The following is a 21,091-nucleotide window of genomic DNA, read 5'->3' on the forward strand; positions in this document are numbered from 1 at the left end:
ACCATTTGCCAGTGTCTATACACTGAAGAAAGGGAATCATGAGTATCTTTTTAGGACTACTGGATGTAGAACCTTGCTTTTTGGCTTAAGATGGGATTTGGCAATTTTTTTCTGTAAAGGTACAGATAGTAACTCTTTTAGGTTTTGTGAGCTATAGGATCTTTTTGAAACAAACCCACTGTGCCATTGTCATGTGAAAGCAGCCACAGACAATAAAGAAAGAAATGGCTGTGTTCCAATAAAACTTCACTTACAAAAATAGGCAATGGGCAAGATTTGGCCCATGGGCCATAGTTTCCTGGCCTTTGGCCTTGGACATGATCAATTTTCATAACAATTCTGTATGCACTTGAAAATAATGTAGTCTTCAATTTCGGGATTCATTACTTTGTATTTTGTATTAGAACAGCACATTAAATCATGCTGTTCAAATTTACATTTTTGGGGTCTGCGTTATCTGTAAGTAACTGAATGAGTTTGTTTAAAAAACTCCCACTATGGTCATTTGTCAAATTTTGCTTTATGTAATTTGAAGCTACGTTATTAGGTGCCTACAGGTTTAACATCTTTATTCTTCCTGGTCAACTGAAACCTGTGTCTTCTTGAAGTAATCTTCATTAACTCTAGTAGTAATTTTTGCCTCGAGCTATACTAGTTTGAGGTTAATAGAGCTACATCAGCTTTATTTTGGTGTTTTGATAGTATACATTTTTCATTCTTTACTTTCAATCATTCTGTGCCTTTATATTTTAGTTAGTTCCTTATTAATAGCACTGGGCACAAATTAAAAATCTGAGCTTCTTGGAAACCTAAGTGGGAAAATATTTGCTGAAAAGATGCAGTCAGGTAATCAGCAGCTCATCTGCTACTTGTGATAACCGACTTAAAATCAGGTGCATGGGGCATTATGGGGCATCAAACAGGACAAGGGGGCTTTGAAGGCAATTTTACCCACTAATACTTCAGAGGCTTACACATTATTGGAATTTTATCAGTTGCTCACACTGATTACTTTATAACTATATGGCTTCCAATAAGTAGTAGCTATTTATATTAGCACCCTGAAGCAATAAGGCAGGAAGAATTCAATAGTAGCCTGGAACATATTTGTACCCTGAAGCAATAAGGCAGGAAGAAATGACTAGGGGTTTCCAGCAAAGTTGCTTGTTCCTTGATCACACCAGAACCTTCCTCTTTGCTCCTCTAGTCTCTTTACTCAATGATGTTTACCTAGCGGGTCACTCTCTTTGCTGAACTCAAAGTGACTGGAACCCTAGGCACTAACAAAGGATGTTTTTGAGGTATTAAAGTACCTTGTTTTAGAGGAGGAGGTAGAAAGGTGTCATGAATGGCCGCACCAGAACTGCAAGGAAGGAGGTGCTGTCACCTCTAAATTCTTGCCACTTACCAGCTTGTATGACCTTAACAAGGGCCTCTACCATATCTAAGGCTTCAATTTCCTTATTGAAAAATTAGAAATGATTCCACTTTTCAAGAGTATTTGGGTTAAAGAACATGGTGAAGATGCTTGGCATAGGACTTCAACAAAATGCTAAATCATTTCCTTCCCTCTGCTCTGAGCAATTCACTGGACCGTGGCATTCCTCTCAAATGGTGGCTTGCTGAAAATCATCCCTTTTCAAAGGGGAGGCAAGTTATTTCTCTGTTCATGCTCCCCTCCAGAGCATGCTTTGCCTCAGCCTTCAAGGAAATAAGGAGAAGCAAGACGCTCTGAGATCTAGTTCACAATAATGAAGGATCCCAAGGTACATTTGAGTCTCATTGTCAGAAGTCCAAGATAATCATCGTTTAAGCAAGTTCTTTGCCCCCAAGCCAGATTTCTCCTCTAGTCTTGAGCTGCTTCCACAGTGCAGTGAGCCAAGATGCAGGGGCCAAGAGTCCAGGCTGAACTGTCAGAGTGACCTTCTTTAAGGCTCCACAACATACTAGACATGACTTTTAATAAGCTATCCTTTCCTTTCTAGGCCTCAGTTTGGGGGAATGATGTCATTGGAACTATACTGAGAATTTTAAAGTACAATGTACATATACATTGTACCAACACACTTGGCACAGTACCCAGCATCCAGTAAACACTTGGGGAATCCGAAGTTTTGTTAGGCACCTGTGCTGCATACGCCTGAATCATGAACCCCATGGTGATGCTGAGGACAGGGGTCGGGAGGAGTTATAGCTCAATGTGCAATCCCACTCCTGAGAATTTAAGTACTGTGTAGGAAACAGCCATGCTGCATTTATCTCTGTACCCCATCCTCTGCTCTATCCCTCATTCCTGGCATGTGCCCAACAAGTTGGGTTAACAGCAACAAAAAACACTCAATGGTTGGGCTGGTGTGCTAAGGCCCATGGGACTTGGCTTCTCAGGGTAAGTCTGGGATCGACAGACAAGCCATTCTGCAAAACTTATGTCAATTTTAATGAAGCACTAAACAGTGAGATAGGCAAGTGGCTTGATTGACTTGTGGGTATTTTTTAAGAAACCCTGTTAGATATAACACCTAAAGTTCCAATTATCAAGCTTGGTGGACACCTTCAAAAAGATGAAAGCTGCAACCTCCTTTACTCTGTCTTTCGTATCATCACTCACAATACATAAAGCACATTTCATTCCTAACAACATACACTTTTGCAGATAAAAAAGGTGACCCACACTTTCATTTTCTTTATTTTTCATTGATACCGTATGAATACAAAGTTTCTAGAAAGCTACAAAATGTCTACCACTTTATCAAGAAGGCATCAAAATGTGTCACTTTGCAAAGACATGAAAACACCTGCAGGAACTGACACAAAAATAGCATTTTTAGAGTGATGAAATAATTGCACTTAACTGTCATGGGTATTAAAGTTATCACACATATGTACCGCAAAAGCTAGAATACATTTTTTTTTTTTTTTTACAAAGCACTTTATAAAAAAATTCTCTGCACACAAATCCTATAATTTTCATATAACTATCATACTAAAGATAAATTCACTTTAAAGCCAACACTTAGAACATTTTAAAACAAAAAGGTACCAGTACCTAAACACAGACGTTAACAAATACAAGAATACTGTACTGCCAAGAGGTTTAATCAAATGCCTTTTGAAAGTTTCTGCAAATAGGTTAAGAAAACATGTGTGAGAATTTGCCCACGCCCACCCCCATCTCTCCAATCTACCCAAGAGGAACCCAGTTACCCGAAGGCAGGTTCCACAGCCCACTCCCAGCAGCAGTACAATATCAAAGGAACCACTGACCAGATGAAACGCTTACATCACAAGCCCATTTTATACACGTGACACAAAGACACAGACCGTGAGAATCCCATTAAGTCATTTAGAATGTGAACAAACACACGTGGCAAAAACCGATTTACATAAAATTTAAGTGTATTATTAAAGAATTAAAGGCTATTCAGGTTTCTTTTTTAAATGTTACAAATTTTTTTTTTTTGTCATTTTCAGGCACATACTGTTTTTGTTTTTACTTGTTTTTTTTCTAGTCTGCAGTCATGAGCCTATTGAAAAAGGCCTACAGAAGTAAATCTTTCAAGGAGGTAATAGGGAGATGTATTTTTTTTTTAAAGAAGTGCAGTTGATATCTAATTTACACAGTGAAACTAATGACAGAAAATGACTGATGAAAAAAAATCAGAGACTGGTTTCCAATTGATTGACACCTAGATCTGTCAGCCTCTCTTACAGAAAGGGGAAGGAGAAAAAAAATCTCATCATGGAAGGCAGACAAGAGTCCACCTGACAGAGGTGGAATCTGATGGAATCTGACCCCATTTCATGATAAACGAGAGGAAACATAAATGCCATCTCAAATACTAAAGCGATGTAGTGTAGCATGAGTGACTCAATGCAAATTCACAGAGTAAAAGAAGTTACGGCTTCGGAAGTAGGACAATAAATACAAATATTTCATCTTATTTAACGGTGCATGACTTCAGTGAAACTACCCTTTGCAATGCAATAAACTTTAAACACAAACCTTCATTCTTAACGATATAAGCAATGACTTTAAGAGAGAAAACTATTGTCAAACAAAGCACAGTAACAGTTGAAAAGAGAAGCAGGAAAACAAGCATTTGACTAATTTCTTCCACACTGTGGTATAGTGCTGGCAGGGAGGAGTTGAGAATTCCAGCAGCTAACTATAACTTAGGTTGAGTACATTTTCTTTTCATTTGATAGTTTTGTTTGTTTGCACAAATTTCTATAAATACTCACAACTTGGAGTGGATAAGAATCACTCCTAAATTTCAGAGCCCAGAGAGGATATTCTTAAAGACACCAGGTAGAGACACACAGAACATATGTATTAAGAGTTTAGAGGCTAATTTTCAAAGATGTCTGATGTTATTTTTACATCTATATTAGCAAAGAAAATCTTTTTTTTCCTGGTTTCTTTTTGGCTGGTGTTTGGCCTTCTTGTCCTTTTCACTCATCTTCCTTACCTCTATCAAGCTTTCCCAATTTCTACAACGTTTGGATAAAAGCCAACAAGGACTTTAAAGAGTTGCCCCTTTGAGGGCTGGAACATTCTTTGAAAATGCCAAATTGTGAATGGTGCTCTTTGGAAGTTTCTCGTAGCACATTCATACACAATACTCGGAGTCAACATGTTTGCCCTAAGAACACTTCAATTGTAACGACCCTAACTCACTTTTGTTTTGTTCTGCACTGTCGTCTCAGTTTGAGGCTTCCAACTTTCAAAATGGTATCATTGTGTAAACCAGATAAGTGCGCACTGTCATTTGAATGGAAAAGAAAGTCTCCACAGAGACTGAACACGAACACAAGGAGGAGGAGAAAGCTGTAGTATCTGTCCACTGGCCGAGATTCTGTCGTTTGTGCGGAAGTCCCCTCATCCGGACGCAGGGCTGGGTGATGAGGTGAAATGACACACTAGGTCATCGGCACACACAAACACAACAGTTTCTGGGGTCCTTCCGCTGAAGTGTGCTATGGATGTTGGGAGGCCCCCACTGGCAGACAGACTAGCAGCAGGCGGGGACCACGTCGTGCTCTTGTGAACAGAGGCCTGTGGTTGGTTACTCATCCCGGTAAACCAAAGGCATTACGGTGATCTCAAAATATTTTTGGTCTCTCTACAAATTATCGTTATTATGGCAGCACTTTTCTAAGCTGGAATCTCAAACCAAAGGCACTTTCATGCTAGAGTGCAGAAGATTCACAAATAGCTAAGTATTTGGTCATGAATTTAAAAGGCAACATTAAAAAGTACAATTTGCTTTTCATAGTAAACTATGAAGTTGCAACCTTTTGTTTTGGTATATACATTTGAGAGTGTGGTGAAAGAACTGACTTGTGTCCAGTTTCGGATTTTAGACCAAGCAGTCAGTTTCCTATAGAACTGGAGAAAAAATGGGCTTACAAAACAAAAATGAAGACAATTTTTGCTTGTTTCGTTTCCAATATTGGGCCAATTCGTAAATGAACATTAGGAATTGGTGTAAGAAAAGGCTGGCGGCATGACTAAGGTATTACTAAGGCACTGCTTACGGGAACACTTTGGCAGCTCTGAATTGAAAACTTCCTACAAAAGTAACAGTAGTAAGAGAAATGCTTCCAGCTTACAAAAGGGCTCACAGTTCCGAGGCAGCCTTTTGCACTGCATACCCTACATGCAACATCTTAAAGATTTAAGGCTTTTCAGAAATGCCATGTGCAGGGCTTTGCCACAGAAACACCAACATAAAGAAATAAGCAATGCAGACATATCCTCCTAATGTCACAAATGTGAACACTGACAAACAGAATTAGTTCTACTCTTCGTTAGTTCAGGTATAGTGTACCAGAGCATATACAAAATTATACAAATTAATATGTACCTGGTTTGTAAAATTGACTGTCATCTCAGATGATTCAAATAATTTATAGTTGCACAAAAACAACTGCTAAAGCCACCACAGTACTGAAACCTTAAGAAGACTTGGGTTTAAAAGTCATTCGGGGACTTCTGACACCAAGTACTTGGAACGGGGGCTGTTTTTTGGCTGGTCTGAGTGCAGGACTTTGCTGCTAGGATGCTTACCAAATAGAAATTTGACTCAGAGCCTGTGGCTGGGGAATTGTCCTCAGGAAGTAAAATGGCTCGCCAGCTTTCCTACTTGCTTGTGGATGCCTCAGATAGTAACAGTCAGACAGGACACTTCAGTGTGGGAAGCAGCATCTGGTGAGGCTGTGCTCTGGCACAGGGGGATCCTGAATCTCCCCATCTCTTCTAAGCTGACCTGTCTACACATTCTGAGGGATTAAGCTTACAGCACCAAAGAACAGCAGCCTCCCCCAGGAGAGGCCAGGGACCAAAGTGGCAGGAACCCTAGACAAGTCTCACCCTTTTTCTGTCACTAACCAGCTGGGTGACTCTAAACATGTCACCTCCCCTCTGGCCTCAACTTTCTCATCGATAAAACGAAGGAGAGTAGACTGTGCTTTCAGCTCAAAACAGAAAATTTATCTAAGCCCTCTTCTGGTACCAATCCCTCCATCCTCCATCTCTAAAGGTGAAATGTTCCAGAGGTTTCAATAAATTTACAAAACAGCATTGATTGTAAGGCAGAAACCAGAAGAAGCCCAGAGGAAATATGCTGAAATAAGTAAAGGTTTGATAATGAGACCCATGAGAAATAATGAAAATTGCTGAGACTTTTTTTAACCCCAATAAACTAAGGGATGAAGGTCAAATCAGAAACACTCTTTAAACAGGTGTGAGTTGATTAAAGGGATGATGGTGACCAGCTGTTCCCAACTTCCCCAGTGCTGAGTGAAAGAATACTTGTAGCGAGAGAGAAATTGTTGTGAAACGGAAGTTTTGAAAGAAGAAGAAATATGGACACGATGTCACCTGCCTCTTGCAAGGCTCTAGGGGAGATGCTTTCACGGGGTAAAACGAAAGGGAAAACAATTTCAAATGTGGTCATTGTGACCTGTAACATCTTGGGCAACAGGTCTTGACTGGGGATCATTTTGCACCCAGTGGGGTATTTGGCAATGTCTGGAGACACGATGGGTGGGGAAGAGGTGCTAATGGTACTACTGGGTAGAGGCCAGGGATATTAGTAAATCTCCTACAGTGCAAACGACAGCTCTGCAGAACAAAGAATTACCCAGTCCAAAATGTCAATGGTGTCAAGGTTGAGAAACCCTGGTCTCAGGTAGCTTGGGCCATTCTGGGGTTCTAGAACGTGTGAAGAAGTCCTTGTTTTATTCTCAGCCTCTATGATGGAAATGAATGCCCAGAGACCAGAGCCCCGAGCCCCATTCTGCAGCTCCTCCCTGTTCAGGCTGTGGAAAACTGGCCTCCAAACTCTGCAGTGACAACACAAGATGGCCGTGAAGCAAGCCTGGCACCAGAGGGTCTCGAGGGGATAGAGCACCTGGAATAGAAGTGAGATGGGGCTCTGGGAAGGCTTCTTTAGCATGCTTTAGAAAGTTTTTATAACAAAGGGAGACTGCCATACAGAATGAAGGACAAAAGACAGACTCAGATTAGATGTTGTGATGCCAATCTCACCCAAAGGTCTAATCTGGGAGAGACAAAGAGAAGCCCACTGGGATGACTGGACCAGTAGTTAAGATAGGGAAAATATCTGTCCTGGAGAAAGCTTTAGAAGAACAAGACAAGTAGTAAACTTTTAAAAATCTTTGGAAATGTTGTAAGAGCAAGGAGTAAACCTCAAGGTCAATCACAGAAACCCAGAAAACTCAACTGCAAAGGCATTCTGAGCAAGAGGATGCAGGTGGTGAAGCACCAGGGGGGGCCAGCTGACCCTGTGAGGTCAGCAGACTGGGCTGTGATCATCTCTGCGCCAACAGAGTTGTCCTCTAGCTGTTCTTCTTGGGTCCCAGTATTTTTGTGCTTTGGAAAGGAAATCCCAAGAGCCCTCCTGGCTGCACTGAAAAGTCCCATTCCTGGGTAGAATATGAACCAGACAGCTCTCCCACTGAAGTTCTAGGACAGCTTGGCTTTTAGCCATTTGTGCTCGCCTGGTCATACACTCCTGGTCCTGGGAGAGGATAGGGCTTCCCTTAAGGAAAGATGCAGGAAATAAGAGCAAAAGAAACATCCCTAAGAGGGGTGGTTCAACAGAAGTCATTGTAAATGTGACGACCATGAAAGTGGACACCTAGGGCAATCCTTCACAGGCCAGCCTGGAATCAGGGAACCAACACTAGTCTGTTTATGAAGGGCAGAGGAGCACTGTCTAACTCGTTTCCAGAAGGAATGGGCATTCCAAATGGGGACAGTTTTGCACTTTCTCCTCTGGTCTTCCCAATTTGGGAGAGGTCAGGCTTAGTCAGTGTTTTGCTGTTTCCCACGAGCCAGCCACACCCTCATGTTAGGGACCACAAGATGCTGACTGATGTAATAATACAAAAGCAGGGTCAAAGCAGGTGTTGAGACAGGGAAGGGGGTGTGTAAGTTAACTGGATGTGGTAGAACTAAGTTTTTTATTTTCTAGCTTGGTGGAAAATTCTTGACATGTTTTACAAGTTAAAAAACTTATTTCATGTTCTATTGTGTGCACATGTTCCTACCACTTATAAAAACATATTTCTTTGGGAAGTTGGAGGAGTACTCCCTGTTCTCTCCCCAGTGAAACACTTATGGGAAATAACTCAAAACATCTGGCCACATCAAACCAACTCTGCCGGGGCAATGCTCTGGAATACTTAGACTGGAAAGTTGAATCTCTCCTGGCAAAAGAATCTCCCAAATGAGCCTATTTGAAAAGGTCAGAGATAGGTAGCTGGGCCTCTTAAACCTAAGTCAAACAAGTACTGTAACTTACTGAGAGAGGCTAAGGAAATGGATGTGCTTTGAGAGGATGTATCTAAGTCTACAGACACATTGAGATATACATACATATCAGCACCTAGCCAACTGAGTGACACTAAACAAGTGTTCACTAAATGTGTTGAGTAACTCTATATGTGCATTTGTGTGTATGTATACACATACCTACACATATAGCCCTAGTTACAGCAGGTTAATATGCATATTGGGTCACTAGAAATAAAGAATGTATCCACAGGCTGGTGAGGATGCTTACAATTTTCTGGGGAGCAGAGATGCTAAAACTGATGAGCCTTTTACTTGTCTATTTGATGAAATTTTCTCCCAGCCACAGATTCTGTATACTTTGCATCTCACAGTGCAGTATTCAGTATTCACGCCAATTTTAAAATTTTGTTATTAAAATTCAGTGGTTCAAATATTTATTCATCTTAATAAAAAATTTGGTTGTCCATATAAAATATAACTGCACACACAAGACTATAAACATTGTAAGTTTAGATTTTTTTCAGTATGTATCTACTTATTGCAAAAAGAGCCATCTTTTCTTTTTCATTAAATAATCAATCATCACATTAGTACAATACAATTTTATATTTTTTAAATATACTATATATGTTAAGGATAAGGGGTGAAGTTTTCTTCCTTTGTAATACCTGTTCAAGAGTTTAATGGATTAGGAGATTAGTGTTAACCTTGAGGAAAAAAGTACAAATTTGTCTCATTAGGACACTTCTACCAAGCATTTCTTAAGGCTATAGTTTAACATTTGGTTTCAAAAAGAAAAAAAAAGGTTTCATTTAAAAAATAATTTAGTGAATTACATTCTTTCATAACTTCCACCCTAATTAGTTACAAAGATAAGTCTAAAGATTCTTAGTTTTGTGTACTAATTTACATTTATATTTAAAGATTAATTTTACTTGTATCTTAAAACAAGAATTTTATGTTGGAAAAAAGAGAACTAAATACATTTGTATAAAGGCTGTAAATGTCCCATGGCAAATGCTCTGTCTCAATATTTTCTACCACAATTAGAAACAGGGCTCTGCAGAGAGAGACTTGGGTTGTTCAGGTTCACCTTTCCCGAGGAATTGTGGGCTGCACATCTGAAGAACATAGAGAAACAACTCAATTTCTCTTTTTACAACTGTACCAGAACTTCACAGCTACAATGATAGTATGAACACATGAAAAAATGACTTCACTCAAACAAGATTTAGAAAAGTCGGGGTGACCTCGGGGCCAGGGCACCACCCTGTGTGGTGAGGTTTACAGTCAGTCGTTCGATAATGGAGAGAGAGTGTGTGTGTGCACATATGTGTGTGTGTATATACAGATATCTATATATATAAATAACCACGTTCAGTCCTTTACAAGCCTGTAAATATGATGTTGTGCTCCGTGTTCACTATTTGAAACTTCAAACACACAGGCCATGCAGAGGAGAGTTTCTTGTGTATCCCTGTTTGTTACCACCTGTTAAGATAAAAAAAGGTATATAAGTATAATACCACATGGATGAAAACATATTCCATTTGTCTAAGACAACTATGACTTAATTGGAGAAGAACGAGCCTTAAGTCCAACAGAGATTTGCTCAGCCTCACTCTGTGTCCTCTCACACAGATTCAGAACACTACAACTATGATCTGAAGCCCATCTAAACTTGGTTATCATAAGTAAGAAATACCTTCTAGATAGGGTCACTCATAATCTATGCCCAAAAAGGACCACAAAAATTAGTGCATTTGTGTTTTTGTTTTTTAGGGAGCTGATTTCTTTACAACAAAGAGAATTCTCTTTAATTCTGTCCCACAAGGCAATCATTTCCTCTAGGAAATTGTCTTATTTTTTATCTGAATTTTTAAATTGACAAGTAATAATTCCAGTCCCTACCTAAAAGAATAAAGTCTTGCAGTACATATATTTATGGGCTACAATGTGATGATAGATGTATATACCTTGTGGGACGATTACATCAGGCTAACTAACATACCAAGCACTTCACATACTTCTTTGTGATGAGAACATTTAAAATCTACTCTTTTTCTCATCCTAGTCCTAAACTTCTGCTAAATCTTGTTTCACAACAGCCAAGGACAGAGAAGCTGCAGGAGTGCCTCCCTCACCACCATATTAACCAGTAGTGCCTAGACCCAGAAAAGTATCTGCTGAATCAAGGAACAGTGGGATAGATAGAATCCTGTGGAATGACATTCTTTCCACAGACATGGGCTTTATCTTTCAAAATGTATTGTGAAAGACTCATGCTTCCCCTCGAGTCTCTTGAATACCTCTAATTATCCCTCAGATTTTGAGTTCTCCAGCCCAAATCATTGCAGCTCCCTCCACACCACACAGACCCTGACTCCTTTCTGTCCTCACTCTGGTCTCAATTCCCCATGCTATTCTCAGAAGGAACTTTCTAAGAGCAAATCTAATCAAGCAAAAACACCACACGCGTCAGTGACTCTGTTACTTTTGTGTTTGACTACGCCAAAGCATTGTTTGAATGAAAACATTTTGAACTTGAGAGCCTCTTCCAGTTTGTCATAGGCCTAATTTCCCTCTAAGTATCATGCTGCTTTCCCTGTTTAGTTTCCCTTGCTCTTAAGGTATCCAAGCTTCCAGTCCCTACCTAAAGAATAAAGTCTTGCAGTACATCTCATTTTCCCATCACAGCATGCTATACAGTTGGTAAACACATATAGGTGTGTACAGTTTTTTTTCTAATGTCCATCTCATCCAGTGGAATATAAGTTCCTAAGGAACAGGGGCCCTGTTTCCCAGCAACTACCTTGAGGACATGGCACACAACAGTCATTTAATAAATACTTGCTGGGCCAGGCATGTTGGCTCACGCCTGTAATCCCAGCACTTCGGGAGGCCAATGCAGGTGGATCATGAGGTCAGGAGTTCGAGACCCGCCTGGCCAACACTGTGAAACCCCGTCTCTACTAAAAACACAAAAATTAGCTGGGCACAGTGGTGGGAGCCTGTAATCCCAGCTACTCAGGAGGCTGAGGCGGGAGAATCACTTGAGCCCGGGAGGCAGAGGTTGCAGTGAGCCGAGATTGCGCCACTGCACTTTAGCCTGGGCAACAGAGCAAGACTCTACCTCAAAAATAAATAAATAAATAAATAATTGCTGAATGAATGAAAATTCACATCAGAATAGCCAACAAATATTGAGTGTTTACTGTCCATCTACTCAGTATCAAATGCTTTACACAGATTGTCTCATATGATTCTGTACGACCTCTAGGAGTGGGTGCTCTTTGACAGGGAAGGAGCTGAGAGGTTCGTTTGGTCATGGTTGCATATTCACCATGCAGAGAGCTCTCAACTCTTTCTTCCTCAGGAAGCCTTCCTCAGCTTCCGCCTGAACTAGGTCAAATTCCCCTAGTCTATGAATGCCCTGTGTCCCTCTGCCAGGTAGCAAGAGCTACAGTTTTCATTTATTTTGTGATGACTTGGTGCATGCCTGCCTCCTGCATCAGACCCCAGGATGGCGGCCCACCTGCCTAATTCACCACAGCACCACAGCACCCCAACCCCTGGTACCTAAGTATGTACCCATGGGATGCCCCTATTCTTAGTAATCAGAAAGATGTCTGCTTATCCATCAACGCAACATCCCTGAGAATCCCTACCTCATCACTCTGCACTTGAGAGGTACCTGTTTCACGAGTATACTACAGCCATCATTTGCTTGCAATGGTTTATTTACCTGCCTTTTTCATCCCGAAGGACCATGAATTACTATGTGACAAGTACTGGGTTTTATTTGCATTGTATCCCAGAAGGCAGTACCATCTCTCACAGCTTAGCTGAATTAAAATATTTCAATGATAACCTTTGAGGTAGAAAGTGCAGACTTGAGCATTCTGTTTATAAACCAAGGTGAAACTGATGTCTGAAGACTAAGTGACCAAGGCCATAAAGTCTTAAACTCAAGTCTTTTGATTTCATGTCCATAAGATACCTTACAAAGTCTTTTCTATCCATTCTTTTTTTTTTTTTTTTTTTTGAAGTTTAGCTTTATTTATTATTATACTTTGAGTTTTAGGGTACATGTGCACAACGTGCAGGTCTGTGACATATGTATACATGTGCCATGTTGGTGTGCTGCGCCCATTAACTCGTCATTTAACATTAGGTATATCTCCTAATGCTATCCCTCCCCACTACCCCCACCCCACAACAGGCCCCAGTGTGTGATGTTCCCCTTCCTGTGTCCATGTGTTCTCATTGTTCAATTCCCACCTATGAGTGAGAACATGTGGTATTTGGTTTTTTGTCCTTGCGATAGTTTGCTGAGAATGATGGTTTCCAGCTTCATCCACGCCCCTACAAAGGACATGAACTCATCATTTTCTATGGCTGCATAGTATTCCATGGTGTATATGTGCTACATTTTCTTAATCCAGTCTATCATTGTTGGACATTTGGGTTGGTTCCAAGTCTTTGCTGTTGTGAATAGTGCCCCAATAAACATACGTGTGCATGTGTCTTTATAGCAGCATGTTTTATAATCCTTTGGGTATATACCCAGTAATGGGATGGCTGGGTCAAATGGTATTTCCAGTTCTAGATCCCTGAGGAATCACCACACTGACTTCCACAATGGTTGAACTAGTTTACAGTCCCACCAACAGTGTAAAAGTGTTCCTATTTCTCCACATCCTCTCCAGCAGCACCTGTTGTTTCCTGACTTTTTAATGATCGCCATTCTAACTGGTGTGAGATGGTATATCTCAAATTTATTTCTATCACTGGCTCTGTGACCTCGGGGTGGCCTGACATTCTTTATCCATAAAATGAGAAAAATGACCTCATAGTCTGAAAGTGAGAATTGCATAACATTTACAAAGGGTCTAGCACAGCACCTGGCACTTCTACAACCTATTCAAACTTTTTGCAAGCTTTCTATAAATAAGAATACAATTGGCCCTCCCTATCTGCAATTCCACACTCACAGATCCAATCACAGTATCAGACTGAAAATATTTGGGGATGAAAAAAGACATAATAAAAATAATATAACAATAAAAATAATAAAAATTTTAGAAATATAGTATAACAACTATTTACAAAGCATTTACATTGTATTTGGTATTATAAGTAATCTAGAGATGATTTAAAGTATAAGAGATGATTTGTATAAGTTATCTGCAAATACTATGTCATTTTATATAAGGTACAATTTCTCCTGTTCATCAATTAGATGATTTTATTTTCATAATCCAGGAGTGCTGGCTTAATTTCAGTTTTTCTAAAACTAAACTATTAATTCTTATATTTATTGATAGGTATTAATTCTCCATATTAAAGGAATTTATTTAGTTGCTTAATGACACATTTTGAAATTAATCTAACCTGCTAAGTTATCTGGATGGCTGTATTGGTTGAAGTCATATGTTCCAAGGGAGCATTAATGATATATAGTGATGAGTTGCTTAACAATGAGGACACTTTCTAATGTGTAATCAGGTGGTTTTGTCATGCGAACCAACAGCATAGAGTGTACTTACTCAGACCTAGACGGTACAGCCTACTACACACCGAGGCTATATGGTATAATACCTATTGCTCCTAGGGTACAAATCTGTATAGCATGTTACTGTACTGATTACTGTAGGCTATTACAACACAAGGGTAAGTATTTTTGTATCTAAACATATCTACACATAAAGTACAGTAAAAATATGGTATAAAAGGTAAAAAGTAGTTCACCTATATAGGGCACTTACCATGCGTGGAGCTTACAGGCCTGAAATTTGCTCTAGGTGAGTCAGTGAGTAAGTGATGAGTGAATGGGAAGGCCTAGGGCACTACTGTATACTACTGTAAACTTTTGTACTGTACACTTAGGCTAAGCTAAATTTATTTTTAAAAATAATTATGCTCTATTATATAATAGTTGCATCATCACTAGGTGACGGGAATTTTTCACCTCCATTATAATCTTATGGGAGCACTATCATACACGTGGTCCGCCCCTCACACTGCTATGCAGTGCACAACTGTAGTCAGGTTCTGTGGGTAACGGGGCTTTAACACTTTTCCAGGCCACATTTATCTTAGCTGTGTTCTCTGAGGTAGAATTTTAGGGACTGAGAACATGCATCCTTAGCATGCAGAAACAGAATCAGAATTGATTTTTAATAAACAGCTAAGACTCCCCCCAAGAGAGGCAGGGAAGCCATTCATTCAGAGTTTTGGTTAATTCCTGAGGCCACTTAAGATCCTCAGAAGATGTCACACTCACCTTCTACTCATCTGATTGCTAAAGTGATGCATCTATTCTTAGATAGCAACAGGGAGCACCTATATGGAAAGGACCTGCTACTTGCCAGTCCTGCAAACCTTGAACTGCTCTATTTTCACCAAAGGGCCATTAAAGAAAGGAATACTGATCAATGTTATTAAAGAGCATGTATTCCAAACTTCCCCTGAATGCTGGCTTCTAAATTTTAGAAGGACATGGGAACATCTGAGAACCCATTAAGATTCTCTTCTTGGAACAAACGAAAATTATATGCAAAATTATCTGTTTGCTAGTTGTATGCCAATCATGTGTCTGTAAACTCTGAGAGTCCTTGCGGCTCATTTCCCAATCTTTTACAGCAATAGGTCTCTACCTGGTTGCACACTTCAACTACATGCAGAGCTTAAAAAATAAACAAAAACCAGGATGCTGGGCCCCATCTCCAGGGATTCATTTTATTCATCTGGGGTGGGGCCTAGGCCTTAGATGTTTTAAACCTTCCTGGATGAATCTAACATGCACAGGGTTTTTATTTTTAAATGTTACTTTTTTTTTTTTTTTTTTTTTTTTTAACAGTGGTGTATAGAAGCTGGCTCCTACTGGCTCATAAAAGTTATTGTTAAATATTAAGGAATTTCATTAGCTGAATAGCTATTGGTAGCTTGAAATTGCCCATGGAGGGCATATTTACACCACAGAAATAGGTAAAAGGTATAAATTAGAGTTTCGGGAAATTGGGAAGGAGCCTTTCTAAAAAACAAAAACAAAACAAACAAACAAAAAAAACACAACACTGCTGATTGAAAGCCACTGTCCCAAAGGAACCAAAAACACCAAGTAAAGAATTCCTGCTGTATGTGTTATTAATCCTAGTAACAAAAAGGAATAAAGTAGGCTTTCAGAGGAGTATTTGGCCACAGTATAGCCTTGTTGCCCCTCTTTTGCTAAGATTGTTTCCCTCAAGTTTTGTTTTGGCATTTTCCCTTTAATCAAGTAATGTTATTTTTTTAAATAAGCCTTATGAAACCCATTACTGAGTATTTTCTATTTTGAAGATGACATTGTTCCTAACAACTTCTGAAGTCCCCAAATAAAGCTCCCAGAAGAAATTTGTTTTAAAGTTAAGTATTAGGGGAAAACCCACATAGAACCATCCAGGGGCACTGGTGAGTTTTCCCATCATGGACCTTGAACACTATTTTCCCTTTCCTTTAGCTGCCCATTAAGTTTGTTTTGTCTGTTTGTTTTGAGATAGGGTGTCACTATGTCGCCCAGGCTGGTCTCGAACTCCTGGGCTCAGGGGATCCTCCCACCTTGGCCTCCCAAAGTGTTGAGATTAGAGGCATAAGCCACTGTGCTCAGCCTAGCCAGATTTTTTAGCCTATGAAGAACATTTTCCTCCTCCTGGTCATTGCATTCCATGCATTCTATTCTAATTTATATTTCTTCTGGTACTGAGAGCTTATATTTTCCTGCCTTAATGCATGTAACTTCTTAGAAGGCCTTGGAAGTCCATCATGGAATGTGTCAAGGTATGTCTGAAGTACAAACCTACCAACTCAGCTTTTGCCTGATTTGCATACCATGTTGCTGCTGAGACTAAAACTTGGCTGATGTTGAAATTACCTGCGGAACTTAAAAAAATACACGTGCCTGGGTCCTATTCTCACAGATCCTGATTTAATTGATCTAGGATACAGCCGGATGTTTAAAAGTTCTCCAGGCTTTTCTACTCTGCAGCCAGAGATAAAAACACATCACTTTTTATTACTCAACTGAATTCCAGTTCTGCGAACCTAGAAACCCTAGCCAGATAAAACCCCTTCTCTTCTACAGAATCAAGCCCAAGTTTTCCCTATGGATGATGCAAATTCAGCGGCTGACTGACCACTGGAAACCCAATCCAACAGCCTGGTCAGTTCCCTCAGCGCAGGCCCAGTGCCTCCCAGGCCCACCTTCCTCACTTCCGTCAAGCCTCATGGCAGCATCTGCCCACAAAAGAAAGAGACAAAACCATTACCAATAAAATTGTGAAGTTTTCCAAAACACTGTTCATCATATATTTCTCTGGTAAGTGTTTGAGCTTGTGGATGAAGTTGATCATATATTCACACATTGGGGAGCGGTTTATTCGGTATACAAATCGGCCATTCTCAAACCTTGCATACTCCGTCTGTGAGGAAAAAAGGATTTCAGTATTTTGACATTTTTTTTTCAGTATTTTGACTCCAAAACACATGAAACAGATATTACTGCCTATAAAAGCATTTTAGTTTTTCAACATGAATCATCTTCTATATGCTATACTACTTACGTAATTTACTTAATTTAAAAAAAAAAACTATCTCCAAATTTATTGCTATACATAGAATCCATTATTTTTCTGAAAGTTTTTAAAAAACTAGTTGGAAAGATGAGAGCTTTAAGAAGAGTTGACAGATCCTTTTAGCAAAGGTCAGAAAAAAACATAACTGCCTAATTATGATGCTTTACCTGGAGGAGGTCTGTAAGAGCAGGCCCCAGCTAGCTACAATTCTTCACAGAAAATCTCTCTTTATTGTGATAAAGCCTCGCAGGTTAACAACCAATACAGCTAATCTCTCTACTTTAGAAAAAACTGATTATTTCTCACGGATCATGAGCCCGTGAATGTCACCTGTTTATGAAAGGAAGAAATTAAGAAAATACTAGTATATATGCAGTTTCAATAACTCAGAAATAAGAAACAAGGCTTCCTAGATAACCTTGGATCAAAAGGAATTAAGAAAATTACAAACTAAAGAGCAATGAAAAGGGAGATATTTTACATCAAAATGTATCAGCCACGATGAAGGTGCACTTGAAGGAAACTTAATGAAGCAGCCTCATATGTCTTCATCATTAAAGATAAAAATTTCCAGAATAAAATACACATCCTTAAAAAAAAACCCAAACCACAAAGAAATCAAAGGAAGCCAGGAAAAGGAAATTAATAAAGATAAAAGTTCAAATCAATGAAATAGAAATTTAAAATGCAGACAAAATTAAAAACTGGTCCTTCAGACAGACAAAATAAACTCTTCACACAAGTAAAAAGGAGAAAAAAGAAAAGTGGCAAAACCACAATTACAGTACAAATTAGAAGATACATAAGAGATTATTTCACATAACCCTAAAGCAGACACACACACACACACGGCAAAGCAAAGAAAACCCAGCAGATAGAGATGCTTTCCCAGAAAAATACAGCTTGCTAACACTGAATCAAAAAGAAAGGGAAAATGTCAATAAATAGATGAGTCATTGTGGAAATGACCACAACTAACAAGTTTAGCTATGTACCATTGAAAAAGGTGGAGGCCACAAGGGATATAAAATTTCAGTTAGGAGAAATAAGCTCAAGAGATCTACTGTACAACATGGTGACTATAGTTAATACCAAGGTATTGTATTCTTGAAAACTGCTAAGAGAATATTTAAGTGTTCTTACCACAAAAATTGGTAAGCTATGTGAGGTAATATATATGTTAATTAGCTCGATTTAGCCATTCTACTGTGTATACATATTTCAAAACATCATGTTATACACCATAAATGTATAAAATTTTTATCAATTAAAAATAATTAAAAATAGATGCTAAAAAACATATAAAGAACAAATAGTTTCACAGGAGTAAGTTTTATGTAATCTTTAAAGAACAGTTATTTCCAGTGTTATTCTTTTTATGAAACTAGTGTACATTCATGACTGAAATTTGGCAAACAGGTTATTGAAAAAAGTATATAGTTGGGTGTGACAGCTCACACCTTTAATCCTAACACTTTGGTAGGCTGAGGTAGGCAGATCGCTTGAGCCCAGGAGTTTCAGACCAGCGAAACCACATTTCTACAAAACAATAAAAAAATTAGCCAGGCATGGTGGCACAGGCCTGTAGTCCCAGCTACTCGGGAGGCTGAGGTGGGAGGACTGCTTGAGCCCAGTGAGGCTGAGGCTGCAGTGAGCCAAGATCATGCCACTGCACTCCAGTGTAGGTGTCAGAGTAAGACCCCATCTCAAAAAAAAAAAAGGAAAAGAAAGAAGTATAGACGAATATTACTTATGAAATGTAATGTGAAAATTCTGTGTAAAATATCAGCAAATAGAATCCAACAATAAATCCAAAGTAAGACTGTTTCACGAATGCTGTGGTGTTTTATACACATTGAGGAAATGTATTAACTTGTTATGTCAACAATTTGGAAGAAAAATCATACAGCAACAGTTGCTGAAAAGCATTTGATAACGTATTGCAGCTGTAATAGGAACAGAAAGAAAACACTTAAATTAGTAATAAAGACCATTAATAAAAGCCTACAGTAAATATAATCCTAAAGGGCAAAACACCAAAACTTTTTCAACTAACATCAGTTAACTATACAAGGGTACCCCAGGAATCTGGGGGAAAAACTAAAGTTAAGTATGAGAATTTGCTAAGATGGCCATATTGAAGACAGATATGCAAAATCAAGAGCTTTTCTCTATTAATTCGAATCTAGAAACAGGAAATTACAACATATTATATAATATTTAGAAATATATTTAACAAGAAAGAGACAAACCTGTATAATGAAAACGATAAAATCTTATTGAAATACATAAAATGAGAATGCAAATACATTCTTGATTAGAAATATTTAATATAAAATTTTTCCAAAAGAACATCTAAGTCTGATGCAATTACAATTAGATTGCTCAAACAAGGTTTTTGTTTTTCTTTATATGTTTAAGTGATTGAATTATTTGGAAGAATAAATGTTGGTTTCTAGCTTAGAAAATGTATGAAAAAGAAGAATAGTGAGACTGACTTCCCTCATCAAATATCAGTATATACTATAAAGCCACTGTAATCAAATCCACATGGTACTGGGATACGTAGACACAAATAGTGGGTGGAATATAACAGTGGGACTCCGGGAACAGCTCTCAGAATATATGGTAATTTAATGGGGACAGATCTGTTTAACTGGGAAAGAATGAATCATTTCATAAGTGGTTTTGATACAAACGCCTATTTGGAAGAAAATATAAGTGGACTACTACTTCACACCAAATGCAGACACACATTCTAAATAGATAAAAGGCTTAAATGTAAAACCCCACCTACCACGCACACTACCTTCTCCATAAAAAATCCTGTGATTTTATCAGTCAAAAGCAACTTTTCCCTGCTCCCTGAATTTGCATAGAGCTTTGGGTGTATCATCTGAGGACACCAGTAATTTGACATTTGGGAAATTGAGTAAGCTGTCTGGTTCATATTTTCTCAAATGCACCTGTCCAGGCACGGAATTCCAACTACAGAGAACATCCCTGACAACTTAGCTATTCACTAACATTGCCTAACACTCATCTTCCACACTCCCAATCACCCACAGGTAACTTTGCTTCCTCCTTCTTAGAGGAGAGGAGGTCATCTGGTTCCAGGTGTCCCAGCCATGTTTCATGATACAGCTACCTTCTCACCTCCTGGGCTTCCCAGACATTATGTTGAGCCAGTTCCCCGCCTCCCCACTCATTTTTGTCCTCTGCTCTTCTGTTTATATCTCCCTCTACTTATCCTAGGGCTGGTGGCTGCTCCCCAAATTTAATCCTTATTCCTGTGCCCTTTCTATTCCCTCTCTGCAGCTAGGTCTCCATTCCCAATCCTTAATGCTCAGGATTCCCAATTTATATTTCCAGTCTTTACCTGTCATCCAAGTTCTAGTCTTCCATCTATAATCATTGCCTATTTCCTCTTGAACACCTTATTTCTTTATCTCTATTAGTGGCAGTACCATCCTTCCAAGCATAAAATGTGAGTGTGACTTTTGACTCTTCCTCGTTAATATCCAGTTAGTTTCTAAGTTCCATTCAAAACATCTTACTGGATTCCCACTGCCACCATTGTGGGAAAGCTCATGACCCCTAAGCTTAAATTGTCCATCTAAGTCAACTCCCCTGGATCCTCTTCTGCCAGCATAAC

At 39.1% G+C, this 21,091-nt stretch overlaps 1 protein-coding gene across 5 annotated transcripts in view; it reads right to left on the reverse strand.

Moving 5' to 3' along the window:
* Nucleotides 1-2,663: 2,663 nt before the first annotated feature.
* Nucleotides 2,664-21,091, reverse strand: part of TEAD1 (TEA domain transcription factor 1) — a 269,214-nt gene continuing 250,786 nt past the window's right edge. For all 5 annotated transcript variants that reach the window (XM_054438557.2, XM_063671151.1, XM_054438556.2 and 2 more), the window contains 2 exons: nt 17,131-17,283; nt 2,664-10,315 (listed from right to left, as the gene is read on the reverse strand). In XM_054438557.2, coding sequence (XP_054294532.1) covers nt 10,202-10,315; nt 17,131-17,283 — 267 coding nt within the window. In that variant the 3' untranslated portion in view covers nt 2,664-10,201. The remainder of the gene's footprint in view (nt 10,316-17,130; nt 17,284-21,091) is intronic.

The sequence above is a fragment of the Pongo pygmaeus genome, chromosome 9, assembly GCF_028885625.2.
Source record: "Pongo pygmaeus isolate AG05252 chromosome 9, NHGRI_mPonPyg2-v2.0_pri, whole genome shotgun sequence".
Taxonomy (NCBI): domain Eukaryota; kingdom Metazoa; phylum Chordata; class Mammalia; order Primates; family Hominidae; genus Pongo; species Pongo pygmaeus.